At 42.6% G+C, this 24105-nt stretch overlaps 1 protein-coding gene across 5 annotated transcripts in view; it reads right to left on the bottom strand.

The window, feature by feature from the left end:
* The window catches only part of LNX2 (ligand of numb-protein X 2), a 53703-nt gene that overhangs the window by 23954 nt on the left and 5644 nt on the right, over nt 1–24105 (bottom strand). The window contains exons 2-3 of one of the 5 annotated variants that reach the window (XM_032442150.2): nt 14055–14152; nt 843–1363 (exon numbers count right to left, since the gene is read on the bottom strand). In XM_032442150.2, coding sequence (XP_032298041.2) covers nt 843–1243 — 401 coding nt within the window. In that variant the 5' untranslated portion in view covers nt 1244–1363; nt 14055–14152. Of the gene's footprint in view, nt 1–842; nt 1364–1447; nt 1600–13612; nt 13785–13817; nt 13931–14054; nt 14153–24105 lie in introns of those variants that run through there. The other 4 variants (XM_085536332.1, XM_032442152.2, XM_085536333.1 and 1 more) reach the window with 4 other exon arrangements.

Genomic DNA, 24105 nt, shown 5'->3' with positions numbered 1-24105 from the left:
TCATGTAGCAAGTACCTCCAACAGTAAGGATAATTTTCTTTGTCGGAAGAATGAAGTGCTCTAGTCTGCATAATATTAAATATTATTCCAACCTGAACTTGATAATCTTATTTCCTCTTTTTCTGTCATGCCCTCCTGTCACTATTTAAATGCTTAGGGTAGGAAAGCATAAAATAAAAGAACAATACAATGATTAACAGTTCAGAATAAGCTCCTGAACCTGTGAATGGGTTTAAAACAGAACAACAAAAAGCAACAGAAAAATAGGTCTTGCAGGAGTCTCAAGAGGCACCCTGTCCATATGCCTATCTCAAGGAAGAATCGTGCTGCTCCAACTATTCCTGACAAAAGTTGCTTTAACATATTTGTACAGACTTCTGAAAATGTAGAATACATAACAGTCCTACCCAGAAATTTATGCCAGTGCTGGATCATTATAAAGGTTGTTTTTTTTCCTAAAATCTGAACTCAGTTTCCTTTGTTCCTACTGCCCTGCTTCCCTCCCCCTTTGCAGACATGGTCTGCATTTGCCTCACTCCTCCCTACTCAGTCTTTATTTTCCTCTACCTTAAATAACCCCATCTCCTTTCACCTTTCCAAGACTCCTGCTGACTCACCTTGTTCTTCCCATGACTCTCCACATGCTCCCTGATATTCTCTCTGTGCAGTGTCCAAGACTGAACTCAGCACTCTGGCTGGGCTCAGTATCATTTCCTACAGAGCTGTACTGTGGATTTCATAGCCATCACCAACCCTCGCCTCCCTCTGCCTTGCACTTTATCCTGAGCTACGAATCACTGTGTAAGTATTAGTCTACCAATTCCATCATCTAAACAGCTCACCTGTTTTTGAGATGTGCTGCCAGGTCACATCGCTGCATGACTTCCTGACACACCGATGAGAAGGGGCACAAAACAAGTAACTTGTCTAACAGTTTATGAACGAGAATGCTGGATTTTTTGCAGAGTTTAAAATGGAGTCTTTTTCGATCCAGCGGGCAGAAATCTTTCTCCTGCAGAAAGTTCCTTAGGCACTTGTAGCAGAAAGTGTGTCCGCAGGGAGTGTCCAATGGCTGCAACAAGGGCTGAAGGCAAATGTGGCAGACCAAGTCGTCGTCCACTTCATTCTGGTAGTTGTACAGGTGGTTCTCTCTTGTCCAGTGCTGCTGGCCACACTCGAAGCACAAGGGGTTCAAGGAGGCGTTCTGCTCTGCCAAAGCCATGTCATCACCTGTCGTCCCCATCGTGCAGCTAGGAACGCAGAGGCGTCCTCCTCCTCCTCATAGGATGGTCTGCTCCTGCAAATCCCAGAGGGAAGCAGCCTCTGAAAAGGTGGCTTCTGTTCTTCACTCGAGCGTCACTTTCTGCAACAGATAAGTAAGTAAAAATTATTGACATGACAAAGTATGGCGGCTCTCGTCGGAGGTATTGACTTGTTCTGTGTTTACCAAAATCCACTAAGGAACAACAGTTCCATTAAGAGAACATTTTTGTTTTCTGTAAATTTGTCATGGAAGAGAGCAATGAAAAATACACAATTCGTTTTGTGAGAGAAACATTTCATGGCTTTGTAACAGCTGCTCGGGAGCACAGTGTTCACCTGCAAGAGAAGCAGTTTGCTGAGAGCAAGGACATCACATTATGCAGTGTCACACCAGATGCACGCAGTCAGCGTCTAGCACAAAGACACTCCATAGTGGAACGCTGGTTATATGCCCATGTAATTAAATGTGGTCTTCAATATGCAATTAGGATTTTATTCAGCAATCTGGCCCCACTTTCTTTTATTGTTGTTGTTTGTTTTTGGTGGGGTTTTCTGTGTATTAATGTGGAATATTCCACATTAAAGGTCTAAATACCTCATATTAAAAATAACAGAAATGATTGCTTGCCCTGTTATTCCCAATAGTAATAGAGTGTATGCCACCCTTTACCTTCATGTTCTGTCTGTGAATTCCTACACAGTAAGAGGGGCCGATTCTAACCAATGTGACACATTTGATTTAATATAAGGGCAGAAATAAAAACACACAATAGAATAATTATGTGGAGCCACTGGTTCCAAACAACTAAACTGTTCTGCATACTCAGTGTGACAAAAATCATGTCAGTCAAAGGATTCTATGTCTATTACTATGGGATTTATTTCCTAAACTTTGTAAGTTATTAGAATTTGCCCATCTTAAAATAGCTGCATGGTCAGGAAATTGCAGCCATCAGTCTACAGTTTCAAACACCAAATCCTTAACCCACCCAACATTATTTATCTTTCTCTCCCATATGAAATTACACTCTTTGTATCTTATAACAGGATGATTTAGGCAACAAAATGAACTTTCTCCCATTCTTAACAACCCGATTAATTAGTTAGTTTTGGTATAAATAATCTCATTCAAAAATAAAAATCGAATTAGAATGCTGCTTGTTTTGTGCCTGAATTCTTTATCACAAACTCACAACACTCAAGAGAGAGACTGACTGTATCCTAACAGACAAGTAGCAAGCATGCACTGAAACGAAAACCACTAGCTTAGGCACTGTCCCATAAGCTTTATTTTTAGCTGTTGAAACGTAGTCATAAATGCATTCCAAAATTTACATGGAACAAATGCATTTCACTACGTCTTACATTTTAAGAGAGTTTTTGCTTCAGTTTTTGCCTCTTAACCTCACACACAGCCAAGCATAAGACTTAGAGCACATTTTGCAAGGATTATTATATCCTTTGACGCAAAAAGGATTAAATAGTAATTTGTAATCCAGGATTCTATTCTGCTGTGGAAATTGATGCTCTTCATTGCCCTGCCTTGTAGCAGATAATGTGCACCTTCTGGAAAGGATTTCAGGAGGGAATAGCACAGCAGTTCTTAGTTACTGGAGAATACAAATGCAAAATGAGACCCCAAAAGAGATTACTCAAAACCAGTCTTAAGTGCATTATGTAAAAATGCAGACGGGCAAGCAGATAAGGAGCCCAGCACATAGGGCCCTCATGCATAAACCACAGCTCTCTAACCACACACTCCTCCTCCAAGATAAACACAAAAGGAATGAGACCCACCTAATGGCTCTTCCTTAGGAGATTCAAAAGAAACCAGCTCCATGTTCTAGAAAAACACTGCATTGATTCAGGACTTTACCAAATCATTTTGCCACATAGGTGCCACACAGCATGACCAGTATGGAGGGACTGGGCATGCAGAAGGACTCAAAGCCTCCTGACAGTGTGTTGTGAAAACACGTGGACAGTGATGCTTTGTTCAAACTGCTCCAACTCATCATGAAAATTAGGACTCCTCCTTCTTCTCCACATAGCCAAGATGCCAATAAAGGAGAGTTCTACACCAGCAAGGTGCACTCCAGTTACAGACTCCTAACAGTGAGTACCTCAAATTCATAGAATCACAAAACAGTTTGGGTTGGAGGGGACCATAAACTTCATCTAGTCCCTAACTCCTGCAGTAGGCAGGAAATGAGAGGAAAGGCCTTGAACACCTTCATGAATGGAACATGCAGAGTTTCTCTGTGCAACCTGTGTCAGGGGCTCACTGCCCTCACAGTAAATAACTTCCTTCCTTGTACCTAATTGAAATCTACCCTCTCTTGGGGTAGATCCCCTTTTAAAAGTAACAGGTAGCACCTCTGCCACTCTGTAAAGTGGTTTACTCACATCATAACCTTCTACAGAACACAATGCAGTGCCAAACAGCAAATATACCCGTGCTGTACTCGCTGCAATCAAAGATTCCAGCACCAGGCTTCTGGAAGGTTGTAATTAAATCCTTTTTGATCAGTTTACTATAGATTTTGAATGAAAATTAAGGGAAGTTTTTGAGAGAAGCAGCATTCACTGTGATTTTTTACATCATCAGGATGAGCTGGACTGGGACAACAGAGTGCTGGTCGGGTTGAGATCACGGGGCCAATGGCAGCCAGGGCCACAGGCAAACATGCTGAACCAGATCTATTTCTGTTGGCTGCTGACGTGACTTCTAGCTGCTTCCCAGTGCTGCTGCTGCCAGGGATCAATAGAGATCATATGAGCTAACCTGAGCACTCCTTCAGCTGATCCGCCAGCCCTTCTGTGGTGGAGCAGGCTGCAGCAAGGAGGGACTGACAAACAGACCCACAGCCCAAAGCCACAGCCTTCTGAAATAGGAACTTTTCTGAAATAGGAACTTTGACTGTGGCTCAAAGACATCCTGATTGTGTAGGACTGCTTCCATTCTGCTGGCAGAACCTTTCTGAAGGAAAGACCTGCCCTTCTGATCCTCCCCTGTAAGCTTTTGCTTGTGCCTCGATTCCTCTTCCCCTAGTGCTGCAGCAGGGCTCACTGCAAGAAACAGATGGTCTGTTACAATACAGAGTGTCAAAAGAAACCCCAAACCTCAAAACCAAACACACATGCCACCCCAAACAAAAGAAAACCTAGAGACTTCATCACTCCAGCAATGCTGTCTGCTGCCTTTGCATTTAGGGCAAGCATATTCAATAACAGGAATTATTCACTGGATTTGTATTGATTATATACCACAGCTGCCAAGGCTTTCCACAGGCTGTTCCCAGTGCAAAATCTCACAGCTGATTTACCAAGCCCACAAGCACAGCATTCATAGTCCAAACAACAATCAGGATAGCAAGCAGGGTCTAAATTTCCCTGACACAGAAGTACTATATCCTGAAATACGCAGCACCAGGGCCCTGCCATTTATATTACAGCACTTCATTCCTCTTTATGTATTCCTTATATTGTTTGCTGTCTCTCATATTACTGCAGATCCCCAGCTCCACAGGATGGTTTCAGCTCAGGAGAGCTGCAAACAGGAGTAAATAGTTAGAATTTTAAGGGGGGGGGGGGGGGGGGGAAGGAATAAGAGGAGGGTAAAAGAACCAGCCAGGACTGGTTTTCAAGTCAAGCAATTCCCTAGAATATAATTCACCTGGGACTTCATTACTATAGCATAACAGTGCAGGTAGTGCCCTGCTTTCAGTTTTAAATCACAGTTCATTTGGGAACTGAGCAAGACTGGACATCCAGCTGTGCATTTTTAATGCATTTTTTATGCAAAACATGCATAACAGCAATTGTAGATTGAAAGAAGGAGCCTTATTCATGGGCCTCCCGTAGGGCTGATATATTGGCTCACCCAACATTCTTTGGAGAAGTTTGGCACATTTTTCCATAAGCATTAAAGGACAGGCTTTATAGCTACATTGCATTTTATGATGCTTATTCCTTCCATTTGGATGGGCATGATAAACAACCAAACAAACAGAAGAACAGGATGGACAAAATATTATCACTACTGGAAAGGCTTCCCACGAACCAGAACTCATCCTTTTCTGGTCAGACAGATTTGTACTTGCCACATAATTGTTCCGATATCCCTATTAATAAATCTGGATGGTAGCACAGTCAGCATCCTGGGTTTTAGGAGAATTTTCTTGATTTACAAATTTGCAGGATTTCTGAAGCCTGTTCTTGGTCTTGCACTACATCCCCACTTCTAAGGCACCCAAGCTGGAAAAGATCTCATGTTTTCTAAATTCCCCTTGCTCAAATGCTATAGCTGTAAAGAGCATCCCTTAGCAGCCAGGAGTTGATAAACACAAGCCACGGGAGAGGGAAACTAGACAGTGGTCACATTCATGGCTTTAAACCACATCATAACACGAAAAATCAGTCCTTTGTTCCTAGTCCAGTATCCTTCATGGGAATTACAGCATCATACTGATGATTCAGAACTGTTTTCAAAGCAGACCACAGTTTGCGTGGACTAACATAAGATAGCAGAAACTCGGCAATAAAATACATGGTGAGAATAAATAGCTGGCAAGCAGTCTTAGAGGGAAAAAGTGTCATGCCACATCTTCCAAAAAGCGTGACCTAGCTCATTAGATACAATCTGTGTTTTAAGATTAAAGCCATACAGCAAACAAGCGGAGCAGAACCAGCAACTTGTGTCAACTGCATAACATCCATGTTAATGATCCAGATGTCTAAGGGCTCTGCTGCTGTCCAATACAAAAAGCCAACTCGACTCCAGTGCAAGACTGTGAGAAAGTAATCCCACTTGACTCCTACTCTTTTGAACACATAAACAAAACCCAATGTTGTAATGTCAAAAGATGACATCTGGTAGCTCAAAGTCAGGAAAACAGAGGGAGATGGGATGAGTACAGGAATTAGACTTGAACGGATTTCTCTTAATGCACCAGAAACACTTTCACTGAATCCTGATTATGTTTTCTACATTTTTGAAGTCATTCCGCAGAATGACCAGAATTTTTTATAAACAAAACTAAATCCAGTTGCGGCTGAAGAAAACTGAACCACCATCAGGCAGTGCTGGGCTCACAGTATAGTCATCTGCTGGCAGATTTGTCAACCCTTTGTGTATCTTTCTGTTCAACCGAGGCAATGCCTGCACAGCCCAAGCGCCTGCACCACACCAGGTGCTGGCACAGCATCCCCACCAACAGAGCCCTGCTTAAAGCTGGCGAAAAAAGGAGCATTTGGGAAAATGAACCTGTGTTTGTGGAGTGCTGCGTTTCCACAGCAACAGGAATGATGGGCTTTAATTACGGCAGCTCCTTTCGGTAGGGGTGGCTCTTGGCAGGGCACCTGCTGCATGGGGCTGTGATGCTTGGGCCAAGGCAGGGCATCCAGCATGGGGACACCTGTGCCATATTGTCTGACTGAGGAGATTTTGGGGATCCAAGCATCAATCTCAGCAACGAACATAAAGATGTAAAGAGAGGTGAAACCACACACTCTGGGAAGAGAGGGGCCATCTCTCCATTGGACAGTGCATTGGTTATGCCCATCTCCCCAGAACCACTGCTCCAAAAAGTGGAGATCCCTGATTACTGGACAAAATGGAAGGAAGTGGCTTGGAGAGATTAAAGAAGGAGCCAGAAGGTTTTACTCAAAGCAAGCGAAGAACATCACACAACCATTTTCTACAGCACAAATGGAATGGCTTCTATTTTGGGACAGGGAGATTAAAATAGCTTCAGTTTAGTCAAATCAGTCTCAAACGAGACAGGGAGGATGAGGATTGTAACCATATGAAAAATCTATTCTTTATAGCAAATACAGGGCTACATCAGATAAATCACCTCAGAATAGATGAAAAAGAGACAAGAACATGAATCTTTAATGAAGATGCACATTAAAACAAACAAACAAAAAAACACAGATTAAACTTTGAATATTCATATCCAGCAAGAGAAGCACTAGAAAAAGAAGGAAGTGAAAGGCATAAACCAGGCTACAGGAGAGAAAGCCTCGTGCTGTCTGACAGTCGGAAAACAGGGCTCTGAAAGCCCTTGGAAGGAGAAAGGTATCAAGTTTGTTTCTTCCTCCATAGGCAGGGCTGGCCACTGCTGCCCATGGCACTGGATTTCACCCTTCTCAGCTCCTAGGTCTTGCATCAGATATGGGCATGACAAGTTTACAACCTGCAGGCCTGACTCTGCACCAGATCTCCCCAAGGCCCCACATCTTTTTTGGGATCTAGTGAAAAAATAAATGAGAAGCAGCAAAGTGAAATGAAAGTGGAAATGACACACGCTTACCTGGCAGTAGAGCTCAAGATAAATTTCCATTCTGAGCAAAGAACATAGAAAGAGCAGGATTTGGTTACCACTGCTGGAACAGGTGGGTTCTTACATCCAGTGGGAGAGCTAGAAGTAGCCCAACAGTCAACAGTTAACTGCAAGTAGTCAATCAGATGGCTTTCTTCTTGCTTATGGGACAGAGGAGAAAGGCAAGAAAGAGTAAAGCATTTGCTCCACCAGAATGGTTCTTTTCTTCAGTGCAATCTGTCCTACAGCCCCTGACATATGTGCTACCCTTTCTGTCGGAGAGATGAAAGCAGCAGAAAGCTGTCGATCAAGATGTTAAACCTTCTGCAGAGCCCTCCCCTGTGCTCTTTGCCCTGAAACGAGGACTTCCACGGATGAACAGAAAACACTTAACTAGATTAAACATAGCTGGTTCCTGGCTGTGCACAGATACAATTTGATTTGATTAACAGGAATTTGAAGGAGCTGATGTAATTCAAAGAAAACAGAGAAGAGGTGAGCCATATTCCCATTCCCTGCTTTCCTGTTGATTATCTGTATAATAAACCCTAATCACTATGGGTGTGAATGGGGAAGAAATCAAGGAGACAGCAACATTCCTCAATTGCTCTCAGAACGGCTTTGATGGCAAAGACAAGCCAAGGGTTCATGGCAGGACAGGCGGATAAAAGCTGTTGGGGTGATTACGCTGGTAGATGAACTATTTTCAGAGAGGCACCAGCCCCATCTCTTCCGTTCTTCATCATGTGTAACATGCCACATTGGGTGCCCCTTGCCATCCATGGCACCTGTGATAAATGGAGATTTATTCAGCAAATTAAACTATGCTGCTACCACATCAATCCTCACCTCAGCCAAATAGTTAAAAAAACGAATGTCCTCCCTGCTGAAAAGGTATTATGTGTTTATATACGCATAAAAATAAACCAGAAGAAAGCTGTCCAGTAGAAGTGCTTAGATCGCAGCAGTCATCACACAAGCAAAGAGGGGAAAAGGCGAAAAGAGCACGGTGGGGTGGGGTGGTCCCACAGCAGGTCCATGAGAAAGTACAGAGGGCAGTCTGGATAGAAAGGCCCATCCACCATAATTGTCTGAGCCACAGCATCACCCAGACCGGTCTGCCTGGCCTCCAGCCTCCATGCATGCTCCCTTATAACAAAACATCACTGCATAAGCATGGGGCAGCTCTTCAAGATAGAAGGAAAAAAACAACCTTCTGAAGTCACAGTCTAAATATTCAAAGCAGCATTCAACTCAAGCTTCCCAGACAGGCACAATTAGCCAGGAGACACTGCTGCTTGTTGGCATGGGTACTGCCAATAGAAAGCCTGCTGCACCTAAAAACCATCCCCACTTGCCCCTGAGAGCCACCACCTACCCCTGAGAACAGTGCTGTGCTTTGGTGTGCTGTGGTGAAGCTGAAGATGCCATGGACCAGATATCACTTGAATAAGCCCAACATAAGGCTAGTTGTTGGACTCTCAGATCTCTAAGGTGATGACTGCCTGTGGGTTTAGCTCTGCTGAGTACACCTGCATCTATGGATCTGAGCAAAGAGGGTTTCTTCAGTCCCAGTTGTCTGATTCAGCTTCGTTGCATGACTAACTCTCATGCTCTCCAATATTTATTCAAAACATTCCCATAATGTTTTACAGGACATCTGTCAGAAAATAAAAGCCTCCAACTGGGACCTTCTGCTTCAGCTCCCTAGACATGCGTGTATCATACCTCAGATACATGCACTCTGCACCCAGACGCTGCAAGTAACTGGCTCTGTGCATAATCAGAATTTACATAACAACAGCATGTTAGATATAGGACTTGTAATCTCAATTATGATCTTAAACAACAACAACATGTAAATATTTTGTATTTAAACAGCTCTTGTTAGGCTAGAACTTGATTTGAGGCCTTCAGACAGGTTCCAGAGGGGACTGGATGCTGAGCTGACCCTGTGAAGGCAAGTCTGGTTATACAAATAAACGTGACAAAGAACAGGCAAGCAAAGACAACACTGTGCTTGTTTTTAAGTCAAACTAAAAGCAAGCATCTCTGCTTCGGTCCCTGTAATTCCACAGCCACAAAGATAAACAGGGATAGCATTTACACAAACAACCAAAAAAACCCCAAACAAAAAAACCCCAAGCAACCCCAAACCAGAAATGCACATTTTTCCTATAGCATTCCTCTGTTTCCTAACTATGTTTGTAGGCTGTTTATTTCAGTCCCTTTCCCTATTAGCCTGGCTGACTACATACAAATGCATGCACATGTATATTACACGCATATTATGTGTACACACCAGATTACAGCACTGATCAAACAGAGAGGCTTTTGTAACATGCATGTGCCTGAGGTACAGTTTGGCTGCTGCAGCACCTTCTCTGTTACAGCATCCTTGGAAAGAAACTGCTTCAGCAGGAAAACTGTTGGAAAACAGTCCTTCAAGACTCAATGGAATGCGTTAGCAAAGATGCTACAGTATTAGCATCCTACAGCAACCCAGCAGTTCAGCTATGAGTGATGGGCTAAATATCTGACAACAATCTTCGACTTGTCCCTCACTAAAAAGAATGACATGGAGGAGCTTGTGCTGAACTGCTCGCTTTCTTTCTAGGCTCATTAAACCAGACAAAAGATAAGATTCTTAAACAAAGGCAGACAAATCAAAATCACTGCCTTCCAAATAGGGCAAACTACAATAAAACTGAAGGAAAAAATGAACTAGTGGCAAACAATAGGTGGTACCTATGCAAACTGGAAACCACTTATAGAAATTAGGTATTTAGATACACAAAGAATTAAACTAGAAGAAAACCACCCAGTGTATGAAGTGCTCAGACCAGCCTCCTATTCCTGCCACTGCCCAACCTCAGCATGCTGACACACTTTGCATTCCAGATTCTGTGAAGGTTGATATAGTTTTCACTCCCTCATTTATTCTATGTATTCAAGCCTTAAGAACCAGCTCTTAACATACCAGTCTTACTTTGAGGGATATTACTTCATTACCATTGCTTTTGGAAAAAGGTCTTTAAGAGCAGAGTGATCCAGCCTCAGGAGTACCTGCTCACTTTGCATTCTGTAACCACAGCACTCATTTTTCAAGTCAAGCACTTCTCAACAAGTTAGGTTAGATTCAAGGAAATAAAAATTCAATCTCTCGTGTATTTCCATATTTCTTTGTTACTCCCAACTCATGCTAAATGTTTTCACATGTTTTATGCCAGACACTTAAACAAAATGTTTTTTAAAATTCACAGATCCTTTATAATTGCTGTACCATCCAAGAAGCCATAACGAAGCTGATTTTGTACTATGAATCGTACAAACCTGAATGTGTCTGTGTGAGATAAAGACCAATATCCACATGCGAGAAATCAAACTCTTGCCATGAAAAGTGAGCAGCCCTGTACATCCAGATGACGAGACCTAAATACGCCACATGCCTACTGAAGACACCAGCCTGCTTCTAAGAACAGCAGCAGCAATGGTAGCAGGTGTGGTAATAGCACTGCGTTGGCTTAATGTGATGGTGAATTTGGAAATACTGTCAAGCATTGGAACGGGTTGCCCAGGGCAGTGGTGCGGTCACCATCCCTGGAAGTATTTATGAAAGGTATAGTTGTGGTACTAAGGGATCTGGTGTAGCAATGGGACTCGGTAGGTAAGGCTGATGGTTGGACTTGGTGATCTTGAAGGTCTTTTCCAACCTGTGAGATTCCATGATTCTGGGAAATAGCAAACTTCCAAACTTTCTGTGCTCCTATGAGCAGAATAACATACAAAGCAGGGCATTAGTAAAAAGCTGATCCTCAAAACTGCAGTTCAGACTCCAGATCTTGTCAGAAACCTGGTACCAGATTCAGGACAGCCTATGGTCCTACAGGAACAGTGCAGTAGGTCAGAAAGACTACACCCCATGTCACCTTCACCTTGCAATCACCAAAGAGAGTAACTAGAGTGTCAGTGAGCCCCCTATCCTAAGACAGGTCCCTTCTGCATTATGCTTGTAATAGGAGAAGTGCAAGGGAATTTATGCAAGAAAACCATCAAAACTAACAAAAATCTCCCACAGAACAAATACCCTACCAGTCTGCTCTACAGTTAATAGCTTCCATATAGACATACTGATCGATCAGGGAAAAAAAAAAGGTCTACATTACTGTAAACAGCTGTTTAATATTACAATTAAAAACAGCCTTCATTTTCACTGGCTTTAAGAGTTAAAAAGTTAATCATTCAAATTGAAATCTAAAGAATCAGAAGGTGGGTTACAGCATCATTAGAAGCCTTCATTCTGTGTACAACCTGAAAACCAGAAATACAGTCAAGAATACAATGAGATTTTCATTCAAAGGAGACACCTTAACGTAAAAGAAGTTAACTGCTACAAACAACACTGCCTCTTATTAATCATATGGAATAAGGAGAAACAAGTTCCCAGGCAACTAGTCTGCCTTCGTGTATTGAACGGAGGCTGCTGTAAAGAAAACATCGGAGGAAAAGAGCAATGAAGAGGCCACCCCAGCTGAACGATTTTAAGACAGAAATGGCAAAATCCTTCACAGAACCTAGAAGTTACCCTAGAAACTTAGTGCAATAACAGAGCGTACTTTGGCTTAGGGAAATTATTTGCATATATTTCCCTTCATGAACTCTGGAACCAGAAATACGTGAACTGAGGTCCACAATTTGTCCTCACAAACCAGTTTAACTGAACATGAGATTTTCACTAAGTTTAAAATCTTAATTGATACTTATTTTGTTTCTGGATCACATTCTGCTGCTTTGGCTTCAGCCAACGCTTACTATTAGAAATAACTGGATGTAAATTTGAACCTAAAAGGGTTCAGATGGAGTCTTACATTTTTCACCAGTTAAATGAAAATAAAACACTGCAACTTTCCCATAGGCTACAGAAGATGGACTTATTTCTTTTTAATACTGGATTTGGAGAAGGGCACGCCTGCTGGGATGCCAGCAGGGTCAAAGCATGCAACGAAAATATAAGACCTTGACAAAACTGCTGGACATCTCTAACAGCTTCAAATCTTAAAGCAGAAAACCTCCCAACAGTCAGAGCTGGCACCTCACTTGCTCTCCAGTTTCTCCCTCCTTATGCCCCCCCAGCTCCCAGAAAAACAATGAAACAGGAATTATTTGCCTGAGCCAAGCAGTTCCATTAGCAAGCATTACATACAGTTACTTCAAAATACCCACACATACGATAGCTCTTAACTTTTGCTTTTCCTATGAAAGCATTCTGAAAAGCAAACAGGATTAACAAACAGAGGCACGAGTGATCTTTCATTTCTTATTTTATTTTTAAAAGCATCTCGGTCCTTTTGCTTTGAAAAAAGTCTTTACCTGAGGACCCATTTCTCAAAGCATGCATGCACTACACAGAGCACAATGGAATCAGGAACCTTCTTTGCAAGGTGGCCATAAAGGCCAGATACAAGTTAAACATGGTCTCTATTGCGTCTATGGGAAAACCTTATGGATAACAGTACAACTCTTACTACATACGTATCCTAGGAGACCAAAGAGCTTTCACATTTAAAAGCTTATTTCCCAGCCACGCTCTCAGTATCCATCCGATGCATTTACAAACAACACAAACAGCTGTGAGAGGAGGAACTTGTTTTAATTTCAGCCAGAATGTACAGTGACCTCTGCTAACCTCCGCACAAACATTTCCTTTTATTTCACTTCTATGTCTTTCTCACTGAAGAGATGTCAGAAATCTCCTGTAATTAATGAAACACGCTTTTAAACTTGGAATTTACAACTGAGCAGAGCCTGAATTCTCAAATATTTCCAGCAAACGATTCACACACATGCTTGCAAATCGTTTTACAAAACATCAACCTGTTAAATTCAATGTAACAGAGACCCACATCATTTAGGAAATACCCTCAGAAGGAGAAACAATAAAAAAAGAAAGAAAGAAAGAAACAGAAAGCACAATGCATCTAATTTAAGCCTCTTCACGCTTCAGGTTAGAATCACCTACTCACTCAAAACAGGCTGAATTAAGGGATTTCCTGCATTTTGTGTCTGCAGCTCTTCTGGAGGGTCCAGCCTGCAGATCTGGAGGAGATCATCTCTCTGAGGCAGAGCCTTCATCACACAGCTCCAATTCGCTGTGAGCCCCCAGGCAGCTGGCACCAAACACCCATCCCAAAGCCCACGGCAGCCCCTCGCCTCCTCGCTGCTTCTTACCCTTTCATTCCCAGATTGAGAGGAGGAGAGGAGGCAGCCCAGCACGCAGGGCAGGGAGAACACGCTGCTGTTCTCATGGAGGAGGAGGTGTCTATCACATGACAGCGGAGAACTTCAAGGAAAAAGGTTGTCGGCGTGTTGTCGTACACAACTGAACTGATTCACCAGCAGGCAATTAAAACAGGGCCAGCCCCTCCTGTAGCTGCTGCAGCATCCCACAGGGTTTGCTTTACTTACAGCAATAAATCCATCTGATTCCCAATCTCACGTTGGTAGCTGGGGCTCGGGGAACACCGACAGCAGCCAAGGATCCACTGCATCTCTTACGCCGCGTCCTTTTCAAACACAAAACCTAACATTAACATTAACTGCGGGCTAAAATGTCGTCAGCAATTTCTCCTGAATGCATAACGAAGCAGGGCTACCAGATCTGGCGCTTTCATTTTTTAAGCACGCCTGGGGAACACGAGCGGGCGGCGCACAGAAATAGTTACAATAACTCCGTGCATACAGCAGAGCAGCTTTACTGCACACGCAGGACATCTCTGCTCTCTGTCATGCTGCCACGTGCTGCAAACCTCACACAAATCCTACTCCAGTCACAGCCATTCCCCCCCCAAAAAAGCCAACAGATCAGAGCCTTGCATTCCGGAGCTCAGGGAGCGTTTGGACAGCGCCCTCAGACATTGGGGTTGGATTTGGGGTGGTTCTGTTGGGGCAGCATGTTCTTGCTCTGAGCATGAACTTATTTCCTGCATCAACGTGAAGCTCATCACACAGATTCTGTACATTTTGCAATGTGTTGCAATCAGGGAAATCCAGATTTGATTTCAGGATCACAGCATATAATATCCCAAAGAATATCTAACAATATTTGATTAAAAAATAAAATGCTGTGCTAATCTCAACCTGATTTCCTTACAAAGAGGTAAACAACTTTTACCCTCATTAAAAAGTTGAGAAATGTGTACACCATCACCAAAACATAATTAACGCACAGCCTTTAGAAGAGTCCAAAGGAGCAATTTAATTAACCACCCGCTGATTTCATAAATGACAAGAACACACAAAGGTAATGGCACCTTATAATTGAAAAAGTTCCTGTTTATTTAGCTGAGCAATTGTGCTGCTCTACATTGTGCATAATTATGAGGAGAAATGTTTTGAACTCACTGCATTCTAACTTTGTAAGTGTGAGGGAACAACACAACACGCAAGACAGATCTTCAACATATTCCACTCCTTTAACACCTTTACCTAAGAAGCCCAAAATCACTGGCAACTATGAAGGTCAAAGTCTACCAGACTGAATACGAAATAGTAACAACTGAATTTATAAGCTGTCCATCTCCCTATCCAATGGATGCAGGGAAAGCAGACATTCATACCTGCTTTGCAGCATATATAATTTTAACATGAAAAACAGACTGTAAAGATTCAGCAGATCCACAGAGTAAAAGCCTTAACGTGAAGCACAGCACGGAACAAGCTGCAGGGGCCTGACCCCTCATCAGCCCTGGTATGCAAGGATATATGAAAGCAGCTGCCTCGTAAAGCAGCCCGAAATTGCCAGTCCCACCTGTCCCTGGGATGACACACATGTGGCATTGGCTCTCTGTCCATCTGCCACAGGAAGAGTGTCTCATAATACAAATTATATCGTTAAGTGCTGATCCCAGCAGTATGACTGTGGGATGTATCAAACTGAAGCAAAGAGTTTGCTTTCACATTCAATATACATTTCTACAATTCTTCATCTAACAGAGATCTTTACTCTTTGGTATTAGCTATTTGTGTTAATTGTTCCTGAGTTTCTCATTCTTCAGAGGTATATTTGTTCAAGCTGCAGCAACCCATGGTCAGGCCGACCCAGCCACATTTGCTGCCTGTCCCAAGTGCCCCTAAACAGCCCTTTGAAGCGTGAAACCTTCCATTACTACTACACACCATGGTTTATCTACTAATTAGAGGAGGACCGTAAGTAAGACCTCTATTCATTTTTCTTACTCTTTTCTAAGTCTTCCCAGTCTTCAAGTGTTAACTCTGTAAGTGCTCCAACCAAACCTGCAGGTCACAGGGGCTGCCTGTGCCCCATACCATCCACGCTCACCTTCAGTGCTCCCTCACTCTTTCCTCCTTCCTCTGAGGACTGCTAAGCACCTTACCACAGAACTGAACATGGAGCTGTTTTCCAGTGGTTAATTCTGATGACTCCTGCATGTTTTCAGGATGTATTTATTCAGCCTGTAAAAATGGTTTAGGTTTTCTGCTTCTAAATGCTGGAGAGAATATATCGCTTAAATTGTAATACATGATTCAACAGCCTGCAGCTTCCAAAATGATCTGGACTGCACAATATTGCTGACTCGTTCCCACCATTTACTACTGCAATAAACTTTATCAGAATTGCTTGCTTTCTTCCATGCTGCTAAGAAATCTTGGAAGAAAATGATGCTTCAAAGCTCCTTAAAAGAACTTTGTTTGGCGGACATGGTGGTAGTGGGTCAATGATCAGACTACATGATCTTTTCCAACCTTAGCTGTTCTATATTGAGGGGGGAAGTCAACCACTCAAGTCCTCACTCTTGCCTCCTGGTGATCTCTGAACACATTTCTATGGAAATGAAGGGTGGATGCAAGAAGGTAAGTTTTTAAGTTATCAAAATACATAAAGAAGTTCGTTTTACATCTCACACAGGCAAAATGCATTTTACACAGTGGAAATAACTGTTTATCCTAGATTAGTTTCTGCTTCCATTAGGTCGTGGCGCAAAGAAGCAACTTAAATCAAGGGATTTACAACTCTTTAGATAAGTGTCACAACAATAAAGCTCACCATATATATTCACCTATTTAACTCAGAAGAGCTATTTTTTTTGCTATTTAAAAAAAAATAGCTTACAAGTAAAATGTATTTCATTATTTATTTCTGGTAGTCAACTTTATTTAAATTTTAAAAGAATAAGGAGCATAAGTGATACAATTTCCTGAAGGAACTGGGCTCAGAAAAGAAAAGGCTGCGGGGAGACCTCACTGAGGCTTTTCAATATCTAAAGGTAGTTTATAAACTTGAGGGAAATTAACATTTTTACACGGGTAAATAGCTATAGGACAAGGGAGGATGGTTTTAAACTGAAGGAAGAGAGATTTAGATTGGATTTTAGGGGAAATTTTTTTACTGAGAGTGATGAGGTGCTGAAACAGGCTGCCCAGAGTGGCTGTGGGTGCCCCATGCCTAGAGGTGTTTAAGGCAAGGCTGGATGGGGCCCCAGTGTTTCAGTATTTGATCTCGCAGCTGGCAACCCTGCCTGTGTTAGGAGGGCTGGAACTTGATGATCCTTGAGGTTCCTTCCAACCCAAACCATTCTACAATTCTAAGGATTCAATGCTTAAATACAGCTTTAACCTTTAAACTCTAAACTACTGACTTAAACACAAATCACAGCACTTATTTCTTGCTCTCTCTGCCACCAAAGAAGGCTTACATTTGACTTTTACTGCTGAAATGCCACAATAGCTGGTGTTTTGCTGCAGAACTTGATTTATTAAGTGACAGAGTCTTGACTTGAGGGCAGAACTACTGCTGCCAAAATTCTCATCTCTACAAAGTTTCTTTTATATTCTCAAAACAAGGATGAATAGAAAATAAAGCATGGTCCAAAATGTTTCTCAGGTTTTCTCTGCACATAAGCAACCTATAATGTGACACCAATTCTTCTGCATAGAACTGAATACTGGACAGCCCACTGAGGTTCTTCAACTGAATCACTTGTTATCTTTTAGCAAATAGATGGTAGCAGCTATTTGCATTTCCCAGGCTTTTCTGTAACTTGGAGCTGCAGGAACAGCCTCAGGGTGGCTTTCACTAGCGTTATCTCATTCCAGATTTCAAGAGACAAGCAGAAGCACGCATGCTCAGCCATGACATCTCAACTGAGGCAGCTGCTAGCTCAGGGGCAAACCTTATGGATCCCTACAACTACCTGAAATGAGGTTGCAGTGAGGTGGGGGGTCAGTCTCTTCTCCTGTGTAACTAGTGATAGGATGAGAGGGAACAACCTCTAGTTGTGCCAGGGGAGGCTGGACATAAGGAAAAATTTCTTCTCTGAAAGACAGATGAAGCACTGGAATGGGCTGCCCAGGGAGGTGCTGGAGTCACCATCCCTGGAGGTGTGTGAGAAGCATTTAGATGCAATACTAAGGGACATGGTTTAGTGGGGAAATACTGGTGGTAGATAGATGGTAGGACTGGATAATCTTGGAAGTCTTTCAACTTCATTGATTCTATGTCTCTAAACTCAGTTTTCTCAATCAAGAGGAAGGTGCCCCGGTACATTTTATACACAATTTCTTATTAAAAAGAAAAAAGTACATTAGGAGTTGAGAACAAATTTAGTTCTTTCCACACAAAACCAACCTTCACTGTGTAGCATCAAGGCTGTCAAACTCACAGAAACCTCTTAAATAAAACACCAAGAAAATTTTTATTCCAGAATTACATTGCAGCGTAACAGAATAGTAACCCCTCCATTACTGCAACGTTACTTTGTGGTACTAACTCAAAAGTTCAAACCATTTTCATTTCTTTATTACCAGTAGCAATCTAGGAAATGCTGCCATCAATAGTAAATCTACATGAAGTCACACTCCTCTAGTGCATTTTGTGCATAGCAATCAGTTCATAACGCAATCTTGTGTTGTTTAAAATTCAGTTTATTCTCCAATTACTCTGCTAGCTCAACTCTAATTTATTATGTTTTCTGGTACATTTGATTTTAGATATTATGACATCCTGGCTCATGCCATTAGAGGGGAAACATAAAATGGTGAGGATGTCTAGAGACAGCTAGAGAATAGGATAGCAACAGCCTGGAAAATTAAGAATATCACTGTCTGTACTCAGCTAAACTTCTCCTGCGTTAGCAATAAAAAAATACGTTGGCAGTATTTCTCTGATTTTCTTCCTGACATCCAGGAGTAGCCTCAGGGGCACCATAAACCTCAGCAGCTCAGGTACAGGGTGAGCTCACTGGGAACGCGTGGCAGATTTGCAGTGGTAATGAAAGCCAGAAGTGGTGAGTTCTGTCATCAGGCAACTCACCTCAGCAAGCAAAAACTGCTCTCATGTGTCTTTCCACCTTTTCTGTCAGACTTGTGAAAGCTTAGCCTAGAGGTGATCCTTCCTCTCTTGCCAGAACTAATGAGGACAGACCTGGAGTGCTGGGTCCAGACCCAGGCCTTCCAGTACAAGAGATACCTGGTCATACTGGCACCATCAGCAAACTTGCTGAGGGTGCACTCAATTCTGCTATCCAGGTCACTGATAAAGATGCTGAAGAACACTAGTTCCAAGACTGGTCTCCTGGGGAACACCACTCACTGCTGGTTTCCACCTGGACAATTGCAATTGATTGCAATCCTTTGGCTGCAACCATCCAACCAATTCCCTTCTCTCTGAGCAGTCCACCTTTGATATCTCTCCAATTTAGATAAAAGGACGTGGTGTGGGACCACATCAAAAGTTTTGCAGAAGTCCAAGTAAATGACATCAGTTGCACTTCCTTTGTCTGCAATGATGCCATCACTTCATCACAGAAGCTCACAGTATTTGTCAGGCACTATCTGCCCTGAATGAAACCCTGCTGGCTGTCTCAGATCACATCCTTACCTTGCATGCACCTTCATAACATAGTTTTCAGAAGGATCTATTCCATGACTTTCCCAGACACAGACATGAAACTCAATATCGTGCAGACTTCCAGACTTCTTCTTTTCTCTTTCTCCTAAAAAAAACCCCAAGTGATATTTCTCTTTTCCCAAACACCAGGGACTTTCAAGCCATGACTTGGTTTGAATACAATGGAAAGCGGCTGAGCAACCGCATCAGTTGAGACAGTTTAGAATGGAGAAGAGATGGCTCAGAGAGATCTCATCAGTGTCTAAATACCAGAAGGGAGGGTGCCAAGAGGCAGGAGCCAGGCTCTGCTCAGTGGTGCCATTACTGTTGGCAAGGAACACACAGAAATTTCCTTGTGAGCATTAGAAAGCACTTCTCTGTCACGGAGGTGGTGAAGCACTGAAACTGGGTGCCCAGAGGCTGCGAAATCTCCTCCTTGGAGATATTCCAAAGCCGCCTGGATACCCTGCTCTGGGTGTCCCTGATCAAGCAGGGTTGGGCCAAGCGGCCTCTAGAGGTCCCTTCCACCTCAGTTATTTTGTGAAGCCCTTCTGGAGCCAGCCACTACATTGGAAGGCAGAGGGAACAGCTGCGGGCATTGGGGAGGGCAGCTTGTCCTTCCATCTGCTACTTCTTTGCTCTGCTCTCCAGCAACAGCTGGGTGTCCAACTGCTTTTTATCACTTGCTCTGGCTTCGGTGCCTGGAGGGGACCAAAAGGGGTTGCCACAAAGAAGAGCCAGGGAATTAGTGTGGAGGGAGGCCAAGGAACAAGAATGACGCTGCACAGAGGACAGGCGACATCTCCTGCCCCAGCCTTTCCACTGCCCTGAGTGCCAAACACAGACACAAAATGCCATTTCTCCTGCCACTCAGCACACACAGAAGAAACTGAGACACCTCTAAATGCAACCGATACTACCTAAAATTGATTTATTTCTTTTTAAAGCCTTGCATACCCTTGGTCCTAGCTACCAAAGGGCATTTCTCTCTCTCAGCATCCAAGGTAAAGCAACAGAGGGCAGCTAAAGCCCTCACAGGGATGTTTCTCAAGACTGCGGGCAGAACCAAGGGCTTGGAACACATTCACCTATGGGCACAACGCCAAGCCCACCTGCTTACTCAGGGTTTTGCCAGCAAAGGCAGCTATCACCATACTGATTTGTCCTTCGAAGGTACATCCTATTGTGCTTGCTTCTGCTGCTATGCCTTGCATGCAAACTCCCGCACATAAGGAGGAAGGATGTGGAGGGCAGATGTTGCTGGTGAAGAGGCCATCTGAATGTCTGGCGTTTTCCCCCATAGCAGATTCTGACATTTTCAAGCTAGAGAAATCCCTCATGCCTACATAGCTTGCAGCCTCCCAAGAAAAAATTATATGAAAGACTGGGATGCAAGAGACTCCCCTCACTTATTAAGCACAAGACCCAGGGTAATGTAGCACCACACTGCACAAGCGCCACAATAGTTTCTCTCACTTTAGTATATGATTACTATGAAAAACATACTGAGCATATTCTTCAAAAGCAAATGACAACTTCAGCTCCAACTGTTTTTTCCTCTGGAATTCCTTACACTCATAAATGACTTGTCTATATTTGCACTGCAAATCAATTCGGATGCTCTGGTGCCCTAGCGTACCTGCTCTCATTACTCTGCATTGCAAGTGAACTGTGAATCAAGACAGGAGACTCAATTTCACTTCCCACTGTGACTACAATAATCATCAATAATTTACATTAGTCAGTGAATGTAACAGAGACTTAAAAGTACACACCAAGAAGAGCAGGATTTGTGTACAGCATGATTTGATAATCTGAAAAATCCCTCGGTAAACAAAGGAAGTTCACAGATAATCTTTAATACGATTAGAGTTGTTTTAAAACAATGAATAATGTATTCTAGAACATCTGGGAAGAAAGATGGTAGTTTTAAAAATCAAAACCTTGGGGAAAAATAGTTTTCCCCTCAAATACAAACAGTAATTCACTTTATTAAATCCTAATCCTCTCCAATTCATGTTAAAGCAGAACACTTTCACTGAAGAGTTTTATCAATGTACTTAAACACAATTTCATAAATAAATATTGAAATACATTTTAGTTTTAATATTTCACCGTCATAGAATCATAGAATCATCCTGAATTGGAAGGGATCTTTAAATGTCACCTAGTCCAACCCCTGCAATGAACAGGGACACTCTACATCTAGGTAAGGTGCTTAGAGCCCTGTGCAGCCTGGCCTTGAGTGCTTCCAGGGATGGGGTATCCACCACTCCTCAGGGCAACCTGCACCAGCACCTCACCACACTGATTGTAAAAGAACTTCTTCATTATACCTAATCCATATCTCCCATCTTTTACTTTGAAACCATGCTCCTTGTCTACCACAACAGGCTGTTTAGCAGACTGTTCTTTCTTACAGCCCCCTTTTAGATACCAAAAGGCCACTCTCAGGTCCTCCTTGAAGCCTGCTCTCCTCCAAGCTGAACAGCCCCAGCTCTCAGCCTGTCCTCATAGGGAGCTGCTCCACCCCTCGGATCATTTTTGTGGCCCTCCTCTGGATACACTCCAACAGCTCCATGTCTCTTGTGTACTGAGGACTCCACATCTGGATGCAGTGCTCCAGGTGAGGCCTCACCAGCACAGAGCAGAGGGGCAGGATCACCAACCACAAGGTGCCATCCACAAACTCACTGAGGGTATACTTGATCTCACTGTCAGTGTCACTGATGAAGATGTTGAAGAGCACCTGTCCCAGTACTGAGCCCTGAGGGACATCACTTGTCCCTGGTCTCCATCCAATCATTGAGCCGTGGTGACCAGTACCCACTGCACCTAATGAAACAATTTGTTATTCACCATTTTCATTGTTGTTGCTTCTATTTCATTCCAGATTTGAAAAGCAGGTTTATTTTAAGTCAGAACACAAAGATTATCCGTTTTTTTTTTTAAAGATAGAACTTAATTTCTGGGCTACAGCATCGTATAATAAGTTTTCCTAACCAAAGCAACCCAGTGTCTTTTTATATTCACCTACGCATCAGATGGAAAATGAAGAGAATAATTCCTATGTTACCTCGTAAAAAAGTTTATTACTTCTCCCATCACTAATTTACTGTTTTCCAAAATGTTGTGGTGGAGATTTATGTGAACCCCCTCCCCCGATAAAACCTGTTAATGACAAGCAATGCTGTTAATATTTATACAGATAATCTATTTAAAGAACACAGCATTGAAGCTCCTCACCGCTGTAACTGCTGACAGCACCAGAGGAATAAAGTTACTCCACAACTAGAAGTAAAGCTACAGAGGGAACAGTGGTTAGGTTGGTAAAAAATAGTCTGGATCAGATTTCTGTAGAGTCCCTTTACCTACTATATTTCAGTTTCATTCACTAGCTTCATTTTATTCACATAGAGAAGGTCGTTACTATGTAGAAACTTACTATATATGAAGTTCTAATAAAAATAGAATGCTAATGAGATTTGTACCGGCAGCAATTCAGCCCCAGCAAAGCGATCCTATAATGGGTGCATTGCTATAATCACATAACGAGGCTGAATTCAGTGACTTTCCTGCAAGCAGAGCTGGACAGAAGGATGCGTGTGCCTACAAAGGATCTCATGAAGTCCCACACATGAATTAAATTGTACAATCAAATTCTAGGGATGACTGAGTATTACTCAGCATGTGATGTATCATCATCTAAATATCTGCACATATGATATGGGATAGCAGCTATTCCTAACATCTATTAGTGTTTCGCAGGGAAGCCTCTCCCTCTTTCCATCTCATTTAGCCTTATAATGTAGCAGGTTTTATGGTATGTGATACCTCACCCACTTAAGCAAAACACCTTTTCTACTCAGAGTCAATATCTTCCCTCTTTGAAATGACAACATCTCGTCATTACTGCACCCTAACTGCACTGCAGCTCTGCAAAGCAAGTTGCCTTCACTAAACTTGAGATTGTTCTTTAAAGACAAATGGGAGCTGTTGTGAGATCTGTATTGTTGTAATAATTTATAGGAAATAACATGTCAAACTGTATCCAAAAGTTCTTCATCAAACATCCTCCACTTCATAATGTCATGACACCTTGCAACAAACATTTCCTGGCTTCACAGCTTTCCAAAATTCTCAAAATATTATTTAGGAAAGTATTACACTTCTGTGGCATTTCTATACTAGCATGGCAAGCATCTCCTACTGCTGAAGAACTGTAACAGTTTCATTTCACACTCCAGTAATCGGGAATTCTGCATTACCACTCACTTTCGTGTCTATTTTCCCATAGATTCTCTTTTTCTGCTTACACGGCAAGACAGCTCAGGTCAAGAGCAGAGACACTCGGGGCTGCCTATTTTTCCTTTTACTGATACTCATTTATCTTCACTTTTGGTTTACTGGTGTTTTAGTTTCAGCTGGGACAGAATTATCTTCTTCAGCAGAGTCTGCTGTGATGCCACAGTCTGGTTCTAGTAGAAAACCAACACTGATAACACATCGATGCTTATAGTTGCTGCTAAACAGCATTGGACAAAACCAAGGCCATTCACAGCAAAAGGTCCATGGAGCTGGAAGGGAACAGAATGAAGAAAGCTAACTTAT

This window comes from Coturnix japonica, chromosome 1 (assembly GCF_054131305.1).
Source record: "Coturnix japonica strain WE chromosome 1, WE-NBRP24, whole genome shotgun sequence".
Lineage (NCBI taxonomy): Eukaryota > Metazoa > Chordata > Aves > Galliformes > Phasianidae > Coturnix > Coturnix japonica.
This window is presented reverse-complemented; position numbering and strand designations above follow the sequence as displayed.